This window comes from Fringilla coelebs (genome assembly GCF_963513975.1).
Source record: "Fringilla coelebs genome assembly, chromosome: 12".
NCBI lineage: Eukaryota > Metazoa > Chordata > Aves > Passeriformes > Fringillidae > Fringilla > Fringilla coelebs.
This window is the reverse complement of record NC_140038.1, coordinates 5,950,680-5,971,110: the sequence shown is the minus strand read 5'-3', so window position 1 is coordinate 5,971,110 and position 20,431 is coordinate 5,950,680. Positions and strand designations below refer to the sequence as shown.

The 20,431-nt window shown below is 41.2% G+C and overlaps 1 protein-coding gene across 2 annotated transcripts in view; it reads left to right on the top strand.

Annotated features, from left to right (window-relative positions):
- The window catches only part of TLN2 (talin 2), a 139,849-nt gene that overhangs the window by 99,618 nt on the left and 19,800 nt on the right, over nucleotides 1-20,431 (top strand). For both annotated transcript variants that reach the window (XM_084213475.1, XM_084213474.1), the window contains 18 exons: nucleotides 18-107; nucleotides 1,247-1,369; nucleotides 2,610-2,753; nucleotides 3,040-3,201; nucleotides 4,279-4,419; nucleotides 5,544-5,725; nucleotides 6,131-6,263; nucleotides 7,697-7,798; nucleotides 8,528-8,698; nucleotides 9,311-9,457; nucleotides 10,309-10,410; nucleotides 11,746-11,865; nucleotides 13,407-13,553; nucleotides 14,293-14,459; nucleotides 15,177-15,360; nucleotides 15,980-16,105; nucleotides 16,399-16,515; nucleotides 18,505-18,690. In XM_084213475.1, the coding sequence (XP_084069601.1) occupies nucleotides 18-107; nucleotides 1,247-1,369; nucleotides 2,610-2,753; nucleotides 3,040-3,201; nucleotides 4,279-4,419; nucleotides 5,544-5,725; nucleotides 6,131-6,263; nucleotides 7,697-7,798; nucleotides 8,528-8,698; nucleotides 9,311-9,457; nucleotides 10,309-10,410; nucleotides 11,746-11,865; nucleotides 13,407-13,553; nucleotides 14,293-14,459; nucleotides 15,177-15,360; nucleotides 15,980-16,105; nucleotides 16,399-16,515; nucleotides 18,505-18,690 (2,544 nt within the window). The remainder of the gene's footprint in view (nucleotides 1-17; nucleotides 108-1,246; nucleotides 1,370-2,609; nucleotides 2,754-3,039; nucleotides 3,202-4,278; nucleotides 4,420-5,543; nucleotides 5,726-6,130; nucleotides 6,264-7,696; nucleotides 7,799-8,527; nucleotides 8,699-9,310; nucleotides 9,458-10,308; nucleotides 10,411-11,745; nucleotides 11,866-13,406; nucleotides 13,554-14,292; nucleotides 14,460-15,176; nucleotides 15,361-15,979; nucleotides 16,106-16,398; nucleotides 16,516-18,504; nucleotides 18,691-20,431) is intronic.

Here is a 20,431-nt window from a genome sequence, read left to right as displayed (position 1 = left end):
TGCTTTCATTATTTCAGACAGTTAAGGGAATGCTGGATAACCCTAATGAGCCTGTGAGCGATCTCTCATATTTTGATTGTATTGAGGGTGTAATGGAAAACTCCAAGGTAATTTCTTTTTCCCACCTCTCTGTCAGTTATAAAATGTGTTTGGATTTTCAAAAGTTTCCGCATGCATATTGAATGTTAGAGATGCAGTGTTTATAACTGAAATGTCTGCTACACTCCTTGATAAACTCTGCTTGAGATAGGTCTCTTACAGGTAATTTCAAGTTTTGGTCACTAGAAGGTGTATTGCCTCAGTAAGAAATTTTAAATTAAGTGACTGGTGCACAATGCTCTGAAAGCTTCTCCTCTCTCCCTTCCTTTCCTGTGCACTAGACAGCATATCATACTTTGGGTGCTGTATTTTGACTGCAAATGTTAGAACAGCCCAAAGCCCAAATGGGAGGGCTTGGCAATGAAATCCCATTGTATTGTGCTGTGCAGAACAGCTTTGCCAAATGTCTGAGCAGTCCAGACACCCCACCACATCAGAAAACCTGTGGGAAACCTCTTCAGTTACTTTTAATCAAACTCTGCTGTACATCTTCCTTTGAAGCTGGCTTTTGTGTCCTTATTTGATTTGTTGGAATTGTCTCATATTCCTTCTTCTCTAAAAGAAAAAGGAAGTACCTAATGGATGTGTGTGTCATCTCTTGTATCTAATGCTCTGCTGCAGTCAGAGCTCATTTTGAATTTTAAATCCAAGCAAACTGAATTCAGTGGGACATGTGGGAATTCATGTGCATTCTGACACTAGGATGGTTCCAGAAGTCTAGGTGCAGTTTCATTCCCACTGAGCTTCAGTGAGTTTGGTTACAAAGGCAATCCTGTAGGTGTCAACAGCGTCTGCAGGACTGTCATGCAGGCTGTCATGCACTGTTCTGCAGTCTGTGAAATGCACCTAGTGCCAGGTTAGCTGTTATAACTAATGGATGGCAGCAAAATGAATGAGGGGGAATTCTGTACCCTCTCAGTCATCTGAGCTGCAGCAGTGCTTCTGTTCCCCGTCAGTCCAGTGTCAGTGTGCATGCCTGATCCCTCACACCACACAGAGGAATGTGCCCAGTTCAGTGAAGTCTAAAAATTCTGAAGCTAAGTCCAGGAGGGTTTGTGGGCCAAAACTGGTTTCAGGTCAGCAATTGCTTGCCTCTAAGTGGTAGGGATGCATATTTGGAAGGTAACTTTGTTTTTTCATTTCTGAGGTTCTTGGAGAATCAATGGCAGGCATTTCCCAAAATGCAAAAACTGGGGATCTTCTGGTCTTTGGAGAATGTGTTGGAGTTGCATCCAAGGCTCTTTGTGGCCTCACAGAGGCAGCAGCTCAGGTAAGAGACTGAAGGCTGTAAAGCAATTAAGTTTTTTCTTTTTAGCAAGCTCATGTTCTGGATTTGTAATCTGAAATTCACTTCCCTGTGGTCAAGCAAGTGATGACTTTGTATTACACGGTGTGTTCTGTGTAGATCCCAGAACCTGCACAAACTGCAGGAGGAGCAGAGTGCAATAACATGAGTATTTTCTAAGAAAGGGAAATGCCATCTAGAAGGAAGCTTTGCTGAGGATAAAGCAAAGCTGCAGCACATGGAATTCATGTTTGCAGCTCAAGCTCAGAACTATTATATCATAGAAAAATGCACAAAAAAGCCACAGTTAAAAGCAATGAATCCAGTTCTAGTTTGTAGAAGTTCTTAAGGAGCACTACAAATTTCAGACACTGGAACTGAGAAGAAACCTGTTTCAGCTGTTCAGATACTTTTGGAAAAACCAAAAATCTAAATTAGGATCTGATCTCTTTAGTTTCACTGATCTGATAACTGAGTGAACTATAAAGAGCTGATAGTCACCTTGGTGAAGGATTTGGCTGTGGAGGTTTGTGCTCTGCATCTGAAAACCTCTTAATGATTTCCCAAATGTGTAATGTCTTGGTATGGACTAAATTTCCTCCATATCTTACTCTGAGTTGCCTTACCGGCATATTAAGGTGACAGATAATTCTATTTGTAATAGTTATGAGGAATTTTCATGTGTGATTGTGACCGTTCAGATCAGTTGTGGTTGTTGAGACATTAAACTTTTAACTGAGAGAGGAGGTAAGGTTGGCCATCAGACACCTTGAACTGCAGTGAGACCAGCAGCAGCAGGCCTGGTGGGACCTGCACTCAGCAGAAGTGCCTTTGCTGGATTGCTTTTATAGTCTTAACAAAAACCTCCACTGCCTCCAGTTGTGGCTGATACAGTAAATAATTTGCCAGTACCTGTAATCTTTAAAGCTCTCTCCATTGGCTGTGCAAGTGACAAGCAATGCTTTCAGGAATACCAGTTGTCTAAACAGTGGACTATTAGTTTTGTTTCAACTAATTAAATTTCTCAAGTGTAAGGGTATATTTTCTTGGTTTCAGTGGATTCTGGTGATATATTGCTAAAAACAAATGGTAATTGTATTTCACAGTATGATTTCTGAATAATCTCTGACCACCATGTGCTATGACATATGGCCAGCTTACCAGAGATCCTAGACACAATTAACATGAGTTATTAGGATTGTTTTCTTCTTTTCCCCATTTGTAGGCTGCTTACCTGGTCGGTATCTCAGATCCAAACAGCCAGGCTGGTCAGCAGGGCCTCGTTGACCCAATTCAGTTTGCCCGTGCCAACCAAGCGATCCAGATGGCTTGCCAGAACCTGGTGGATCCAGCGAGCAGCCCATCCCAGGTGACTGCACAGGACTGCAGGGAGACATCCCTGCTGGGACTTTGCTTTGTTCCTGTCCATTCCGAGGAATTTTGGTTTGACTCTGTTGCCTGGCTTTGGACGCTGACATTGCAGAGCTGCAGTGTGGTTACTGTCCCACAGTAACCTTATTGTGCCTGTTCTGTGCTGGCTTTTCCAGGTCCTAAACACTGTGGTTTAAGATATTATGCCTGTTCTGTGCTGATTTTTCCAGGTCCTAAACACTGTGGTTTAAGGCATTGTGCCTGTTCTGTGCTGGTTTTTACAGGTGTTATCAGCTGCCACCATCGTGGCCAAACACACGTCTGCTCTGTGCAACGCCTGTCGCATTGCTTCATCAAAAACAGCAAATCCTGTTGCCAAGAGACACTTTGTGCAATCTGCCAAGGAAGTTGCAAACAGCACTGCTAACCTGGTTAAAACTATCAAGGTACAAATGCTGCTCAGTTGTGCTTTCTTCTTCCTTTGTGATTTAGAGGGTTTTCTTGTTCAGTTCTTCCCCCCCATTGAGACAGAATCAGAACAGTTAGGAATATCTTTTTACATTCTTGGATATACATGATTTAAGAAATCAGTAATTTTTGAAGATCTGAATTGGAAAACATGTTCAATGGCGTAACTGCTGAATTCAAGTTGAAAAAAATTGGGCAGTTTTAATACTAGGAGAGGCAGCTGGCCCATCCAGTATGAGACCCCTCAGGATTGATGTATTTAATGAGCTTGCACCATAAGAATAATCTGCAAACAATTGAATGTGAAGGTTTTTAATAGTGTGAAGTTCCCCAGTATATGGAGGTTTTTGGAGCTGTTTCTGACAGCTTTAACTTATCAATAGAGGAAAAAAAAGGAAATAAATAATAGTGGGAACCAAGCAGAAGCCATTTATGTTGCTAGTAGTCTCTTATTAATAGTAACCTTTTATTTTCCAGATTCCTTTCAGCAGTTTGATAGGGGGTAGGTTTTTCTCATGCAAGCAGAAATAATACTTGTGAAGCTGTGGAGAATTCACAATTCTGAACCCTTCTGGAAGCCATTAACCAATCTAATCTGATTTGATTAGCTGAAATGTTTATTCTGAGATTGTGAGAGAGATCGGCTGACTTGGGTGAAAATGAGAGCAATATATTACTGGTTTGCTTAAAACAGAAATAACAAATTTTCAAAATCAGCCCATAGGAAACAACCACTTTCACAAACCACAAAAAGGTAGGAGTTAGCCCCTTCCACCTTTGGAGTGTGAGGTCCTGGGACACTTGAGAGACTTGAGAGACGCATCAGAGTGCAATGACAGAAAACCTGCAGCAGTTTAAAGTTTGGGGTCAGTAACCAGCTGAGGAAGGAAACACACTCCTAAAAGATCACATTCTTTGCATCAATCTTGTTTGGGAAGGAGCTTTGAAATATCCTTAACATGCAGTGGTTTAAAACTAGGAAGACTTGAGCCATCTTCTTCCATTTTGCTCAAGAAACCTGTTCAGACAGAGCTCAATCCTGCTTTCATTTCCAGGCACTGGATGGAGATTTCTCAGAGGAGAACCGCAACAAGTGCAGAATTGCCACTGCACCTTTAATAGAGGCTGTGGAAAATTTGACAGCGTTTGCTTCAAACCCAGAATTTGTCAGCATCCCAGCACAGATCAGCACTGAGGTAAGGCAGGATACTGCATTTCCATCCTCCAAAAGCTGAAAATGTTGAATTAATCACCTATTGGGAGAGAGTGAGTGTAAAGACCCCAAAGTATTTCCTTGGGTTTCTGGCTGTTCACAAGGCATTCTGCTGTCCTGTGTTTAAACTCTGATCTTGACTTTTCTACCAGTAGGATGCACAGTTTGGCTACAGTAAGTGCTGCAAGTCTGCTGTTAGCAAAGCCATAGAGCACAGGGAATTTGCATGTTTTAGTAGCTGGATCCTTCCATGCAATACAATAGTAAATATCCTTTGTTTTCCCTCAAGAGCAGTTTTAACCAATGGAACCTAGTTTGTTCTGACAAGAATCAAAGGGATGTTGCTGGGTTTTTTCCTTTTTGCCCACAAGTTATCCATCCTTAAACTGTGTAACTACAGCAGAGTAGAATGTGAAGAGACTAATAAAGGATTTGTTGGGTTTGGGGTTTTTTCACCAGGAAAAGAGATAAAGCAAACCCCTCAAGCTCTGTAAAAGCTTTGGAGTAGAGGTCATGTGTTGCTCCTGGCCCTCCAAGGGCTGCTTCCTGCTTTTGTCAGGCTCTGATCCAGATGGCAGTATCAGATGATGCAGCAGCTGTTGCAGTCTTACAGCTGTGAGGCTGTAACTGAAATCTAAATGTGTCCTCTAGGTCTGTGGTACCAGGGTTTAGCAGATTATAGAATAAAATAGATACACAGATGATAACCCAGTCAAGAGTCATCAGTCATCACTTGGAGTTAGTAGTCTGAATGGGGAAAGGGCATATCTGTTGATGACAACAATTTTTGTGACAAAGTGTATTTTCAGTTATATTTTTGTAGTCTGCAAAATCATAGACAAGTCATTGTTTCTCTTGTTTCTTAACTGAAAAATGAATTTCTTAACTTGAGACATGTTTCTTAAGTTTGTTTCAGAGAAAGCTGTTGGACTGATTATTTTTGTTCTATTTCTGTGTTGACTATCTGTGAATATAATAGTACAATGGAGGAGATGATAATTCCATTTTAATGCTGTTAATTAAATAGACTTTTAGAACCAGAAAGTGTGGATGAACTCGAATATTAATTCAAATGTTCCTTCTGTTCTTATACCTTCCTGACCACAGGGATCACAAGCTCAGGAACCAATTCTGGTTTCTGCTAGGACAATGTTGGAGAGCTCATCTTTATTGATCAAAACTGCCCGTTCTCTGGCTATCAATCCCAAAGACCCTCCTACCTGGTCTGTACTAGCAGGGCATTCCCATACAGTCTCAGATTCTATCAAGAGTCTTATTACCTCTATCAGGTATGTCTTTTGTAGTAATTGAGCCACTGTTCATAAAGAAAAAATCCATATGGCCATTAGCACTGTGTTATTTTTCACTGATGGAAATGACTCTGTGATGCACACTATCTCCCCAGTTACACTGGGTGTTTAATCAGAGTTGATGACTGCAGCACCCTGCAGCACAAGGCTGTTGTGTGTTTGTGTTCTGTTCTCCTTCTCTGGTTCCACCCCCAATTCACTCGAAGGTAAATGGAATAAAGAATGCTGTAAAAAATGAACACTAGCTAATATTATCTCCATGTAGATCGTGTACCAAATGCAATATGTGAAAAATAGCTTTTTTCTAAGTAAGTGGTTCTGTGTGCATTCAGGAAAGCCCCTGCTGCTCGGCACTGTGCTCAGCTGAGTGTTTGTGTCTTGCAGGGACAAGGCCCCGGGGCAGCGCGAATGTGATCTGTCCATCGACGGCATCAACAGGTGCATCAGGGACATTGAGCAGGCCTCGCTCGCTGCTGTCAGCCAGAGCCTGGCCACCAGGGATGACATCTCTGTGGAGGTGAGGCACAGAGCACAGGCACAAGCACAGGAGTGCTGGACACCCTGCTGCTCAAGCACAGCACAATCCACTGCCAGTGAGGGGAGAAGTGTCCTTACTGGGGTCTTTCTAGGCAAAGTCATACCCAGACAAAAGTGTATCACTTCTTCAAAGATCCTAAAATCACCAGGGAGTAGTAGGGATGAAAGTAGTTATTTTTTACTGCCACCCACGTATTACTCTTACTTCCTATGCTGATATAACAGACTGATAGAGTTTTTGTGGTGCCTTGCCATGTGGAAGCCAGGATTAGTTTCTGAAGATTCTTAATAAATTTGTTTCTGAAGCTGGTCTATTACTGGAAGTCCAATGACATAAATGTCAATGTTCTTTTTTCTTAATGCCTAGTTTGTCCTCTAGTAAGTGAAATTTGAAGCTGATATTGATATGTTCACTTTAAGAAAGCTTCCTTCTCTGCCCTCTTCAGTGTCTCAACTCACATTGAGATTCTCATCTTGGTATTTATGTCTTTTCATACTGTTCTTTCTTGAAACGACATGTTTATTGCAGGGGTTCCTTCGGGCTGTAACACTGGATACTAGAAACATGTCAGACCAAATGAAGCTGTGCAAAAGAAGTCATTGCAGGAAATATGTTATCATTCATTTTAATTGAAATGAAGTTATTGTGTTCACCATGTTGAACTGAAGTAAATGTTACGAAAAATGGCAGTTATAAAGCAGTAAAGGAATGTAACAAAGGGCAAAAATATTTTTTTTCCTTTTGCCTGTCATGAGAGTGACCTTAATCCTGATGGCTGCCAAGACATCAGGTGCCTCTGAATTAAAAGCCAGTATTTATGTCTTGACCAGGCTAGTAATATGCTTTTAATGGGTTTACTCCTGTCCTGCAGATTGTATTCAGGTCATTCCTCATCTCTGTCCTTCAGAGATGTGACATTTTTCCTTTGCCAGTGGACTTGTCCCACTTGCTTCAAAATCTGCAGCAGAGTTTTTGTTCTTGCATTGTATTTTTTGCTTTGAAAAATGTTTCTTCACACTTATATCAGTGCTCCTGACAGTTTTCTGATTGGTGCAGTGATATTAAATCTTTGTCTGGGCAAAAATAGCTTGGGAGATGTCAGGGGGACCCTCAATCACATTGCAGTGAGAAAGAACACCTAGCCCTGAATTTGCTAGTATCAGCACTCTCTCCCCAGATCTGTCCTAAGAGGAGCAGGCCCCTCTCAGGGTTGCTGCTGTTGAAAGAGGATAAGGGAGAAGAAATGAGCCAGTATGTGAGGAAAACTAGCAGTGTGGATTTCTGCATTCTGCCACAGCAGGTCACTTGAACAGCTTTGAGGATGTTGACTGGTCCAAGGGTGATTGTCAAGTGTGGTACAACTGGATGAGAGAACAGCTGTGATAGCAACTGACAATTTCCCTTTCTTTTAGGCTCTACAGGAGCAGCTGACGTCAGTTGTACAGGAAATTGGTCACCTCATCGATCCCATAGCCACTGCAGCTCGGGGAGAGGCAGCTCAGCTGGGGCACAAGGTACTGTCCTGCCATGACAAAGGCTTTGAAGTCTTGGACAGCTGAATGTTAGGGAAGACCCCAATTCGATGGCAGTTTCTCTTCCTATGGGAGAGCAGAACACTTTTGTAATGAGAAAAAAAAAAGTAATTTTCAAATACTATGAGCCAAGACCAAATAAACCTTTTTACATTTTGGGCCGGAGAAGAGAGATTGTTATTGAGGTTTTTGGTTAGGGGCTTTGTGTAAATGTCTCTCTCCTGTCAGATGGAGTGTAAGTACAGTCAAACTCATGCTTGTAGGGTGTCTGTCCAAAAAACAAATGTTAGAATGCACATACTGAAAGTATACTTACCATGGTTATTGCAAGATTTAGAAGTTTCTCACATAGCAAGTTCTCATCCTGTATATTCTTGAGAGTAAAAACTGCAGAGGCAACAAAGATTGTGAGGTGCTTTACAGGGATGTTCTTAAATAGCATGTGGCTCCTTTGACAGTCTAGAACAGTTTCATGTAACCTCAAGGGACCATGTGCTTCTGGAGGAGGAGACCTGTGGCTTTGCAAAGGAGTTGGGCAGTGAGGGGAGACCCAATCCCTGGGCATGTGATCCAAACCCAGTGCTGCACAGTGCAGCAGCATTGTGCTCCTTGAGCTAACCCACATCCCAGTGGTAAGCAGGGAATGTGTTTTCTCTGTTTCACCTGAGAAGTGTGGTTAATGGCTTTCTGGGGTTCTTCTGGCTTTCTTAGGTAACACAGCTGGCAAGTTACTTCGAACCCCTTGTTTTAGCTGCAGTTGGTGTGGCATCCAAGACACTGAATCATCAGCAACAGATGACCGTGTTGGACCAGAGCAAGACTCTAGCAGAATCTGCCTTACAGATACTGTATGCTGCCAAAGAAGGGGGAGGAAACCCCAAGGTAAGGTGGTTGTGTGGCATTAAGGGTGAGAGAGGAAGGCAAGTATGGCAGAAAACCCAGCACATACCTGCTGTACAGTCAAGGGATATGTTTGTAGTCTAAGTGCCAGTGACAGCTCTCCTGGTGTCTCTTGAGAGTGGAAACATTTCTTCCAAGACAGGATTCCAGTCTTCTCACATCATTGTCTCAGGGGACATGAAGTCAGGGTATGACAGCAGCAATCTAGGCTCTCATAAAGAAAGCAAAGGGTTAAAAAGCAGGACTTGTCTGGTGCATGGCCTAATGGTTTGGGGACCCTTGGCAGGAAAGAGCAGCATTACACAGCATTACGTAACTCAGTGCCATTTGTGCCTTACAGAGAGCTGCTGTCTTTAGAGGACATTTCAAAAGACTGTGGCACCTGAGGCTGAAAGTGTCGTGTGCCACAGCTCCTTGTAGGAGTTACCAAGTTTTGTTCTGTCTGCTTTGCTGCAGTGTTTTACTTGTCATCTTTGCCCAGAAGTGTTATTTTCAGTGCCTTTATGTTGTAATTTCTTACACTTCTGATTCACACATTGTTTTGCAGAGAGAACATCTCTGACTATCTCAGTTCTCTCATTCTGTGTCCTCCAGGCATCTCACACTCACGATGCCATCACTGAGGCTGCACAGCTGATGAAGGAGGCTGTGGATGACATCATGGTCACTTTAAATGAAGCTGCAAGTGAGGTTGGCATGGTTGGAGGTATGGTAGACTCGATTGCAGAGGCAATGACCAAGGTGAGCATAGAAATAAACCCCTTTCTCCATTTGTGTTTGAAAGCTGATCCACATTGCAGAGCTCTGGACAAACTGGTGCTGATTTAGTGATCAGTCATGAAATGTTGTCACAGGAAACCTGAAGATTATTTGATTTTGATATTATAAAATAAAACTGATGTGGGGCATGGTGCTCAGGTTTACAGCCTACGTGGTACCTGTCAGCAGAATTCCTACAAAATAGTTTGTTCGGTAATATTCTGGCATTTAACTATCATCTTAGGTCAAGTGACCTCTTATTTCTGCTTCCTTTTTTTTCCCTTATCTTTCATGGTAGTCTCTTAAATGAACAGCAGGCCAACCTTGAAGCAACTTACTTCCAGAGAAGATGATGTCAAAGCCTGAAATGCTCTACTGTGCTTTGTAATGCATTCTACTCAAGATGTACAGTTGCAAAGTGTACATAAATTCAATCCAAATATTTTGCTCTTCCTATCATGACTTAAAGATTGAAGACGATAGCGCATAAAGAAATCTTACATTATCTTCTGTCATGAACATTTTGGTTTGTAACTGTTGCAAATTCCTTTCTCTATTGGCTGAGAAGAGCAGATTGTTTGATCTTGCATGAGAAGCAAACCTCATGCTCAAAAGCTGTACTTTGCACTGTACATTCTCTGCATCTTCCACGCTCACAACCTGGGCTCAAGTATTTACTGAGTTTCTTTGGTACATCCTGGTGCACTATTTTCACTTGTGTGTCTTGAGAGAGGAGATTACAGAATTGAATATATGACACAATTTTACTATTGCCTGTAAGTATGCTGTTTATTGTGACTTTTTAATGCTGTGGCTTTCCCTCTGTCTTGCAGCTGGATGAAGGTACACCTCCAGATCCAAAAGGAACTTTTGTTGATTATCAGACCACAGTGGTGAAATATTCTAAAGCCATTGCTGTTACAGCACAGGAAATGGTAAGGAGTTACCTTAACAGGGTCCAAACTGTGTGTGCATAAGGAACATGGAATTATATGCACAGTGTTGAGACACTCTTGATCATCAAATTTTCAATAATCTTATCTCTTTTGGGGTAATGGAGCAAAAGGAGTGATGATCTTGTCAATTTAACTCTTGCATCTTAGTGGTGTGATCATGTAGGGGTCCTCTACAGGAGGAGCCCTGGATTATATTGTGGCCCTTCTGCACAAAAGCTCTTTATTTGGCTCATTTTTGAGGAGAAATGGAAGAAAAACCACATGCTTTTTCATCAGCCCATTTAACTGGGCTGAAATGCCACCTTTTGTTCATCAATAACTTTGGGATACTTTTTCACACTTACTGTTTCATGTAGCCAGTGAAATAACATCAGTGTTTTCAGAGCTCTATAATGCTTTATGAATGAATGCAGATCAACATCCCACATTGTCCTTTACTTTCATTTCTATGACTCACCTGGGTTTAAATAAAGAAAAAAGTGACATCTGTTGAATTGAGATTTTTCTTGACTTGTGTTTCACAGTAATGCATAATGTGTCTTCCTTTGGAACAGTACAGTGCTTGCTAACTTGTTGTTGAGAGAGTTGAGGGGACTGTTCATGAGTGTTACAGACAGGATTTTTCACAAAGTTGATTGTTCTTGCAGTCAAGACAGGTCCATGATTCTGCTATCTATGACAGTAGAAATTGGTCTAAAAACTAGTTTTGTCCCAGGAATGGACCTCCATTGCTTTTACTTACATTAATTTGAGACAGAAGAACTATCTGTTAAAAGACAGGAATTTTCTAGGGATTCAGTTATTTGTACTGACATTCTCTTGAGACATAGGCAGGATGACACAGAATGTATCTTCTCCATCCTGTTCCCTCATCTGAGATGTGTTTTGCATTGGTCCTCAGATTTTTTCCATTTCCGTGCTTCCACGTCTCAGCTGAGGCTGATGGGGATTAGCTCACCTTTGACAAAATAAGGTGGCTGTGACACACAAACCCTGCTTTCCTTCCCAGTCTGAACAGCTGTACCTGGCCAATGGCCCCTCTGTGTCAAAGAGTGAAGTATTGGCTCTAACTGCTGCTCTTGGATTCCTCAGTATCTGCAGCAACTGCCCAGTTGCCATGACTCTAATAAAGCATGTTTGCTTGAGTTTCCTCTGGAATTCTTGCTGGAGGACACGTCCCTTCCATGGCAAGCAGATTACCCCGTTTTATCAGCGTGGCCAAACAGATGAGTGTGCTTCTAATCTGGGGTGTATTAACAAGTTATTCTCATGCCTGTCAATTTTCTGTTTCTCTTGCCTGTGTTCTTTTTTCAGATGACTAAGTCGGTTACTAACCCGGAGGAGCTGGGAGGACTTGCATCGCAAATGACCAATGACTATGGGCATTTGGCTCTCCAGGGCCGAATGGCTGCGGCTACGGCAGAACCAGAGGAGGTCTGCAGTTTTTAGACCTCTTTATTCTCTGTACACGGTGGTGTTAACAAGGGTGTTCTTTTACTGTGAACAACACAGTAAAGGTGACAAGCCTTGTTATAAAAATTGCCCAGTCAAAGAACAGAAACCCTTTGTCAAAACTTCTGTCTGGCTTTAGAAAAAACACTTTGGGATAAGTGGATAATTCCATAGACCACAACAGAACCTCCTAAATTACTTGGGGCTTTCACTTACAGGCAACTTGCAAATACAATGAAAACTCTTAAAACTCTTACCTTGTTACTGTGTGGCTTTCCTTCAATCTTGGATGTTTTGACAAGTTACAAATATTTATATACTTTTTTTATCTTGCCTGTAAGTGATTTTAAGTACACCTTGCTGCTCTGAAAGTGAGATTCATGCAAGCAGTCGGGGCACAAGTGTCTTTTGCTGAAGGACATCCTCCATAGCTCAGAGTTGGAATGTCATGTGGGAGAAGTATCCTACTTGCCTCGTGCTATGAGAGGACAGGCTGTTTGCCTCAGTTGCATTAACCTGTTGTGGGAGTTGCTGCATCTTCTCTGAGCACAACTGCACAGCCCTTTCACCCCTCTCTTCTTACTGGAGTACAGACAAACTTTGTCAAGATGGGGTAGAGGGTATCTCACCTTTTCCAAATGTATCTGATTATCTACTTACAAGTCCTTTAAAGAGTTTTTTATTTAGTGCTTACACATCCTGCTGATAGACTTAAGTGTTTTGTGCTCAGTAGCTACATGAAAAGCAATGCCTTGCACTTGGCTCAATATTGTTAAATTGAATTACAATTTCTGCATGTTACTTTGTGCCTGAGGTTAAAATAATTCCGTTTGTGATACTAATGGCTGTGATTCCTGTTCATGTATTAATCCCAAATACACTGGAATGAGGGCATACATGCAGGGACTACAGCTACTACAGCTACCATGTTTCAAAACAGGGACCACACATCTTAGGATGTGGGATTATTAATAAATTGGAAGCAGTAATAGCAGGATTTTCCCCATTTCAGTGCTCCGCATGGATATGATTTATTCTGGAGAGTGAAGACTGTTCAAGGTTCAAAACCAAGCAAAGAGAATCACATACTTATGTACTTTTGACCCAGTTTCAGCAGTGAACAGTACCATGTGCTTTTTACCTGTTGAACATACCTGGAGTACAGCTCATGCTGACAGGGCAGTTCTGGACGATGAAGTAGCATTGTTTAAATGTGAAGTTGCAAATGCTTGAGTTATGTCCCTTTGACTCAGTTACCTGCCTTACCCCTTCTCTTTCCTGGGCTCTGAGTCATTCCTGCCCCGTTTCATCAGGGAGCCTTTTATAGGGTTGTACTCATGTGTAGATGGAATTACATCTGTGCTTTTTTTCGGATCTTTGGAGAAGTTATAGTGGTGGGCAGAACATTGATATTCACCAGAGAGACAGTGTTTCCATTTCTGTTGACACAGTATACCAGCATGACATTTATTTATTTGCTTTCTTCTTTCTTCCTTTTTCCCTGTGCCTTCTTTGCCATCTAGATTGGGTTCCAGATCAGGACTAGGGTGCAGGAACTTGGCCATGGGTGTATCTTTCTTGTACAAAAAGCTGGAGCTCTCCAGATTTGCCCTACAGACAGCTACACCAAAAGGGAGTTGATAGAATGTGCTCGTGCTGTCACAGAAAAGGTAAGATGGCTTTCCTTGTTACCCCATCCATGGTGTTTGTCTACCCAGCTTCCACTGGGAGTAAACCAGTCAAACTGGATTCAGGAAACTTTCTTTTAACTTTGCATTGTAGTACAATAGTGTCTGAATTGCCCAAAGGTCTTGCTTTTTTTCACGCATTCAGTGTTCCTCTGCTGGATTAGCCCATGATTAGTCCTTCCTTAGGCCTTGCAATAAAACTTCAACCTCCTATCAGAGGGAGATTGGTCCAAAACAATATCCTAAGATGTGAGATGGCTCTTGTGCCTTATGAGACACTCCCTGGCCCCAGTTACTGTGAGGTTGGTCAGTGACATGTGGTTTCATGCAGCAATGTCCTCCCCTTTTAGGACAGAAGTAACTGCCTAGAACTGCATCTTCAAACTGTGGGGCTTCTTGTTCCTTGAAAACATCCCTTTCAAATAAATGGCCTGGGGAGTTTTGTTGGACATTTTTGATGGCATCTCTCTCCTTTTATTAGACATGAAGATAGAGAGTTGGTACCAGCAGTTTTCACATCTCACCAAATGCCATTGGTTCAGCCTGTGTTAATTTGCTCTCAGCTGTACCAGTTTCATGATGTATCCCAGAAGTAGTGACAATTCCAAATTCAGACAGGGGTAGACAGTACCTTGTATAGTTAAAGCTGATAAAGAGTAGTAATGGTTCACAGGACCAACTTCCTTTCAATGACCACCTTGTTGCTTTTTGTTGTTTCTAGGTCTCCTTGGTTTTATCTGCCCTCCAGGCAGGGAACAAAGGCACACAAGCCTGTATTACTGCAGCCAGTGCTGTGTCTGGGATAATTGCAGATCTGGACACCACTATCATGTTTGCTACTGCTGGAACCCTTAATGCTGAGAACAATGAATCATTTGCAGATCACAGGTCAGTGTTGCTGAAGAAATGGAAGAGTGCATGCCCAGGGAAACAGTGGAACTGGCAGAAGAGACTGGGGCATGGAGATCAATTTTTACCTTTTTAGATTCCTGTGAATGAAATTGAACGAGGCAGGGGAGTGAGAAGAGGAATAGGAAACATGGGATTTAACTTGTTTGTGAACTGCACACTTCTTTCTTCTTTTACCCAAATGTTGCTTTGGATTTGTTGTTCTGACACGCCAAAATACGGATACATATGGGACGGGGTGGGGAACGCTGACCAGGACACACTCTCTGTTCCTGTTGCCATTCTTCCTTCTACCTTCCTTGCCTGTGATTCCTTTAGTTTTTCTTACAATATGCTAATTAATATGGATGTTCAGCAGCTGGTACTTCTCTCGCAGCATGGCCAGATTTTCTTTTAGTATTCAAATACAATGCTCTCAGATGCTACTGCCCAATCTCTTTCTTTTCAAGATGAGCTCATTTTATTACACTGCCCTGCATTTGCCCCAAATGCTCTGCTGCTGTTTTAATAGTTGCTTTTTGGTTGTTTTTTTTTTTTTTTTTTTTTAACTTACACCCTTGACCTGTGTTATGTTATGAAGGGACATTGGTATGTCAGCTCTTTCCTATAGCTGTTAGTCACCATAACTCTGGAAAACACATTTTTCCCTTCTTCTTATTTTCTACTTCTTCCCTGCTTCCTCTTCTTTTGCTACAGGGAAAATATCCTGAAAACAGCAAAAGCTTTAGTTGAAGACACAAAATTGTTGGTTTCTGGAGCTGCCTCAAGTCAGGACAAACTGGCCCAAGCAGCTCAGTCATCAGCTAACACCATCACTCAACTTGCTGAGGTAGTAAAATTGGGAGCAGCTAGCTTGGGATCTGATGATCCTGAAACACAGGTGAGATGTTTTAAGATTTCTGATTTCTGTTTCTGACACTCTTACAGAGAACAGTTTTCATTTGGTACAACTTTGTGTGATTTAATGCTTTTAAGATGGTTCATCTCCTCTGGGAGTTTTCTGGATTTACTCAGATATCACTTGTTTAGAATACAGTCAAAAGGCTCAAGCACTGATTGGAACTAGTCAGGCCTTTGTGTAATCCTTCTGCTTTTAGTTCACATTGTGTTCCAGCTGGGATGCTTCTGGCAAAGTATATGGCTCATTTTTACTAACTTGTGATTGGAACTCTGGCTCATCCCATTTTTGTTCTGAAGAGCTTGCAGGTCTTAAAAGCTGCTTATCCAGCTTATGTCTGGACTGCTCTGTATTATTTGTGTAGGCTGACAAACTCTTGCCATTCTCCAGCTACATGTGTCTTGTTTTTCAATTAACTCTACAACTTTTTCATGTGGATTATCCCTAATATTTCTTCAGTTTCTTGTTTGGATCTCAGTAAAATGGAGGCAGGCAAGCATATTGCAGATGTTTGAAAAAGGCACAGTTTTTTAGCTGTGCTCTAAAAATCACACCCTCACACTTTATTGCCTGAGCCTTATGGCTGTTTCTCATTCCATAGGTTGTTCTGATCAATGCAATCAAGGATGTTGCAAAGGCCCTTTCTGATCTCATTGGTGCTACCAAAGGAGCTGCCAGCAAACCAGCAGATGATCCATCCATGTACCAGCTGAAAGGTGCTGCCAAGGTAATACCTTAGTCTTAAATTTTTTTTGCAAGTGTCTGTCCAATCACATTTGATAAACGTGGAACTTTGACTTCAGTAGTTTTTAATTGCCTGAAAACTCCTTTATTTGTTTAATTATCATGGTACCATGGCCAACACAAGAGTTGGTATTTAGTCCTGTAACAAGCAGAATTCATGAAGTCTCTTAGGTCCTATTAGAAGTAACCATGCTTCCCAGCTTGCCTTGCTTCATCCCCTGAAACAGGAGGAAAGATTCACATGGCTTTTTTTTGCTTTGCTTCTCTCTTCTTCAGGTGATGGTAACAAATGTCACATCCCTCTTGAAGACTGTTAAAGCAGTAGAAGATGAAGCTACTCGAGGAACAAGAGCCCTTGAGGCCACAATTGAGTACATCAAACAGGAGCTCACGGTACAGTACTAAATTGTTGTAGTGGCTTTTGCAAGTGTGTCCTTACACAAAGCTGGGAGCAACTGCTTCCTTTTTCATTAGACCTTCAGCTTTCAGTACAGATACTGTTTTCTGATCTGATGCTGTTCACTTATTTTTCATCCTGGCTTTGGTAGTGTCTCCTCAACATCACTCTCACACTGTGTCTGCAGTTTAAACTTGTTTCTATTTTTGCCTTATTATGGAATGATCATACCTGTGATACACGGCCTGCTATGGATATCCTGTGTAAGCAGGAATTAATGGTAGTGTGGAATCCTCTCTCAAATTAAGTGTTATACCATGACAATTGTTTTCCTTCCTCTTTAAGACACAGAAGTATAGTTAAGGGCTTTTTTTACTAGCATAGTGGTGAATGACATAAATTAATACCTGCATGACTGTGAAGAAGCCTGATTTTTTTTCCTTCCTTTACTTACAGTCCATTTTGGTTAAAAAACCCCTGTAGACACAGGCTTCAGCAGGAAATGCTTTGTTATATAGGCTGTGAATTAGCAATTCTTACACCGTAACTGCACTGTGGCACCATTTTGTCTCTCCATCAAACATCCAGTTTTCACTGTGTGAGCAAAGCTGTTGTAATGAGGAAATTTATTTTAAAATATTTTCTTTTAAAATATCTGTTTATAGTCATTGGGAATTCATATGGCAGTTGTAAAACCTCCTGATCTGGTACCTGATCAGGCATGTTCTGTACAATATCTCACAAGTTACTGTCGTGTATCCTCATGAAGGCCTGGCTGTTTTATCCCATCCTGTAACTCTGAGCTGAAACCTGTTCAGATCTGTCATTGGATTAGCATGTCTTTGTCAGTTTGGTTGGTATCTGTCTGAAATGTTCCTCCTGTTTTTGTCAGCATTACTGAGGGATGGGCCTCTGGTTGTGGTGTTGTCATGTCATTCATGAGGAGAACAGAGGGTGGCACATAGGTACTCAAGAAAATGTGCCAGGCCCTGGAATTCCAGGGGCTGGCTCTGAGCAACATTGAGGGATGTCTTCACATGTAAAACTACAATTAATTTTTTAACATTGCTTCTGTTTCTGGAGAGAGGAAGTGAAAAACTGATTAACCAGGAGCACAGGATAGACCAGGCTCATTTTTGTCCAAACATTTGCATTCTGAAACCACTGGCCTGCTTAGGTTGCACTGTGTGTGATCAAGACACCTCCTGATTAATTGTGCACTCCAAATTGCCCCTGCACAGTAAAAGAATGGCAAGCAAATACAGGATGTACATTAAAAGAATGGCAAGCAAATACAGACTAAAGCTTGGGAAAAGAAAATATGTGATCAAAGTAAGGTTGTGCAGCTCTTGTTACCTACATCTTCCCACAGTACCTGTATTCCAGAATTTATGTGTTGTCAGATAATTTGAACTATTTTCACATTATTCACCCTGCAAAATTCTATCTTCAGGTTTCTAAGGGAGACTAAATATAGCCTCAGAGACAACGCTCCACCTCTGCTTTTTTAAGACACATTTGAATATTTTAGTGGTGATGTTCTCAGTCTCTACTGCTCTGTGCTATCAACAAGCACTAGGTAGGGTCCAGCCTTTGCAGGGGAAGGATCTCCTCATATGAGCAGACCAGCCTGAACAGCAGTCAGGAGAAGAAAAGAATATAATGAAAGGAACAGTAATTTTTTTCATCTGGTAAGGCTCTGAACAGCTGCCTGGAACTGTCTTGTGGGTTGTTAAATGCAGATGAGATGAATGGGTTAACCTTTTTTATTGTCTCCTTCCCTCAGCTTATTGTTCCTCTCTGGTGTCTGTAGGTGAGCAGGCTTATCAGATCCAGGCCCATGACAAGCAGGAATGATATCCAAGTACTCCAAATATGTTTCTCATTTCCTGCTGCTCAAAGGCTGCTTCCTTTTGCTGTCTCTCTCATGGTTTTTCTGCTTTGACTTGGCTGCTATCAGACTTTCCTTCTGCTTTCACTTTTAGGTGTTTCAGTCGAGCGAGGTTCCAGAGAAGACATCATCACCTGAGGAATCAATCCGGATGACGAAAGGGATCACCATGGCAACTGCCAAAGCTGTTGCAGCTGGGAACTCGTGCAGGCAGGAGGATGTGATTGCCACAGCAAATCTGAGCCGCAAAGCAGTAGCTGACATGCTAACAGCTTGCAAGGTAAACATTCCCTTCCTTGCCTAACATTGATCCTCTTGTGTTTGTGTGCTTCCAAATCCATTGAACGTTATATATTTTCAGTTTTCTGCTTTTCATATGAGAAAGTTACGATAATTTTGTGCCATGCACAAAAAAAAAAACAGCACTAATATTCGCTGTTTGCTTTTTGTAAAAATGAGGAATTTTACTTGAGCTGAAATTTCCTGGTTTCCAGTCAGAAGATAAACAATTTGTACAAGTAGTAGAATATACAAATATTCCTGTGGTCACAAATATAATTTCAATATTCCTAGAGCAGTGAAAGAATTGGTGAAAGAAATCACTCTGATCCATCTTTAGTAGTTCATTTCCCCCTGACTAAATCTGTTGGTTTGCTCAATTTCTTTTGTGCTTTTCAAAAATGTGTGCAATTTTTATTGCAAATTTTTAATAAAATTAGCTGTAGCCCTATAAAAATAGTGTAGCTCTACTTTCTACACTGTATGCTACATAAATGACTGTTAAACCATTTGGCCTTGTTCTGATGTTAAAAAAATCTAGGCATAAATGATTAAAAAATGGGATTATGAAGATCTCATTCCATTTGATTTTCAGTAGTGACTGTAGTAGTAAACTGCCTTTGCCTGTAAATCACAGTTATTTACTTTTGCCTTTCCATGTATGGAAGGTGACAGTAAAATAATGGTGCTCTCTGTGTGGTGCCTGATTTTCAGTATCTGGTCAAATCCTAACTGCCTACATCAGTCCCAGAGTGATTTTTAGCCTAATACTGCCCAAACCAGAAGGGTTATGTTTGTTTTTAAAATGATTCTCAAGTGCAAGTTCTAATTTAGAACTGCCTTTATACAAAACCATTGAATGAAACTTTTTATATTGACTTAGTTTTGTAGCAGGTTTTTTAGTATCTAACAATTCTTGACCACTTTGCATGCTTCAGATTTTGATTTCTTTTTCCAAACAGGCAGCAAATTATCAGAAACATAATCCTCTGGTTTTAGTAATGTTATAAAACACTTCCATGCATGCACAGCCCAGTACATACTTCTGAACATCTATTTACCAACATTCCCGTTTTTATGTTTTGATGTTTACATTTGCTCCCAGTTAATTTTATGACTTTGAGTGGTTTGTGCATTGTAAGTGGCTGACAGGATGAAGCTTCCTGTAAATGGAACAGTGGAGGTGTGGGATGCTGGAAAAGCCTTTGTGATCTCCCAGGGAATTGCTTTCACAAAAAAGGAGCTTACAGAAGGAAAAGGGCTGGGAATCATTTTACTTGCTGTAATGACACAGTGCCAAGGCCTGAGATCAGTCTACTTTCTGAAGACCAAGAACATTTATTGGACAAACAAGAATAAAAGTCTCCAAGAATACTAACTTTATGCATTATCTAAAATGTATGAGAAAAGAGCTGTGTCATTTAACAAAGACTTTTAAATGCACAGTTTTAACCACACTTGATTTAGAAAATCTTGTTTCTACAAATTTTGCTCAGTCTTAGAAATCTTATGCTATTAATTCTACAAATTGATTACTGGATGTGGCATTTCCATGATAAGCCACATTCCTTGAATTTTAGGGATAGGAACCAGCAGTCAGCCCTACTATGTAAAAGCTGTGTGATGCAATGGGACTTGGGTTTTGTGATATTTGACAAACACTGGAGGGGTTTTATAGTGATTTTAAAGTACTTTGTAGAAATAGCACTGATAGATTATCAGATTTTTATGTTCTTTGGTCC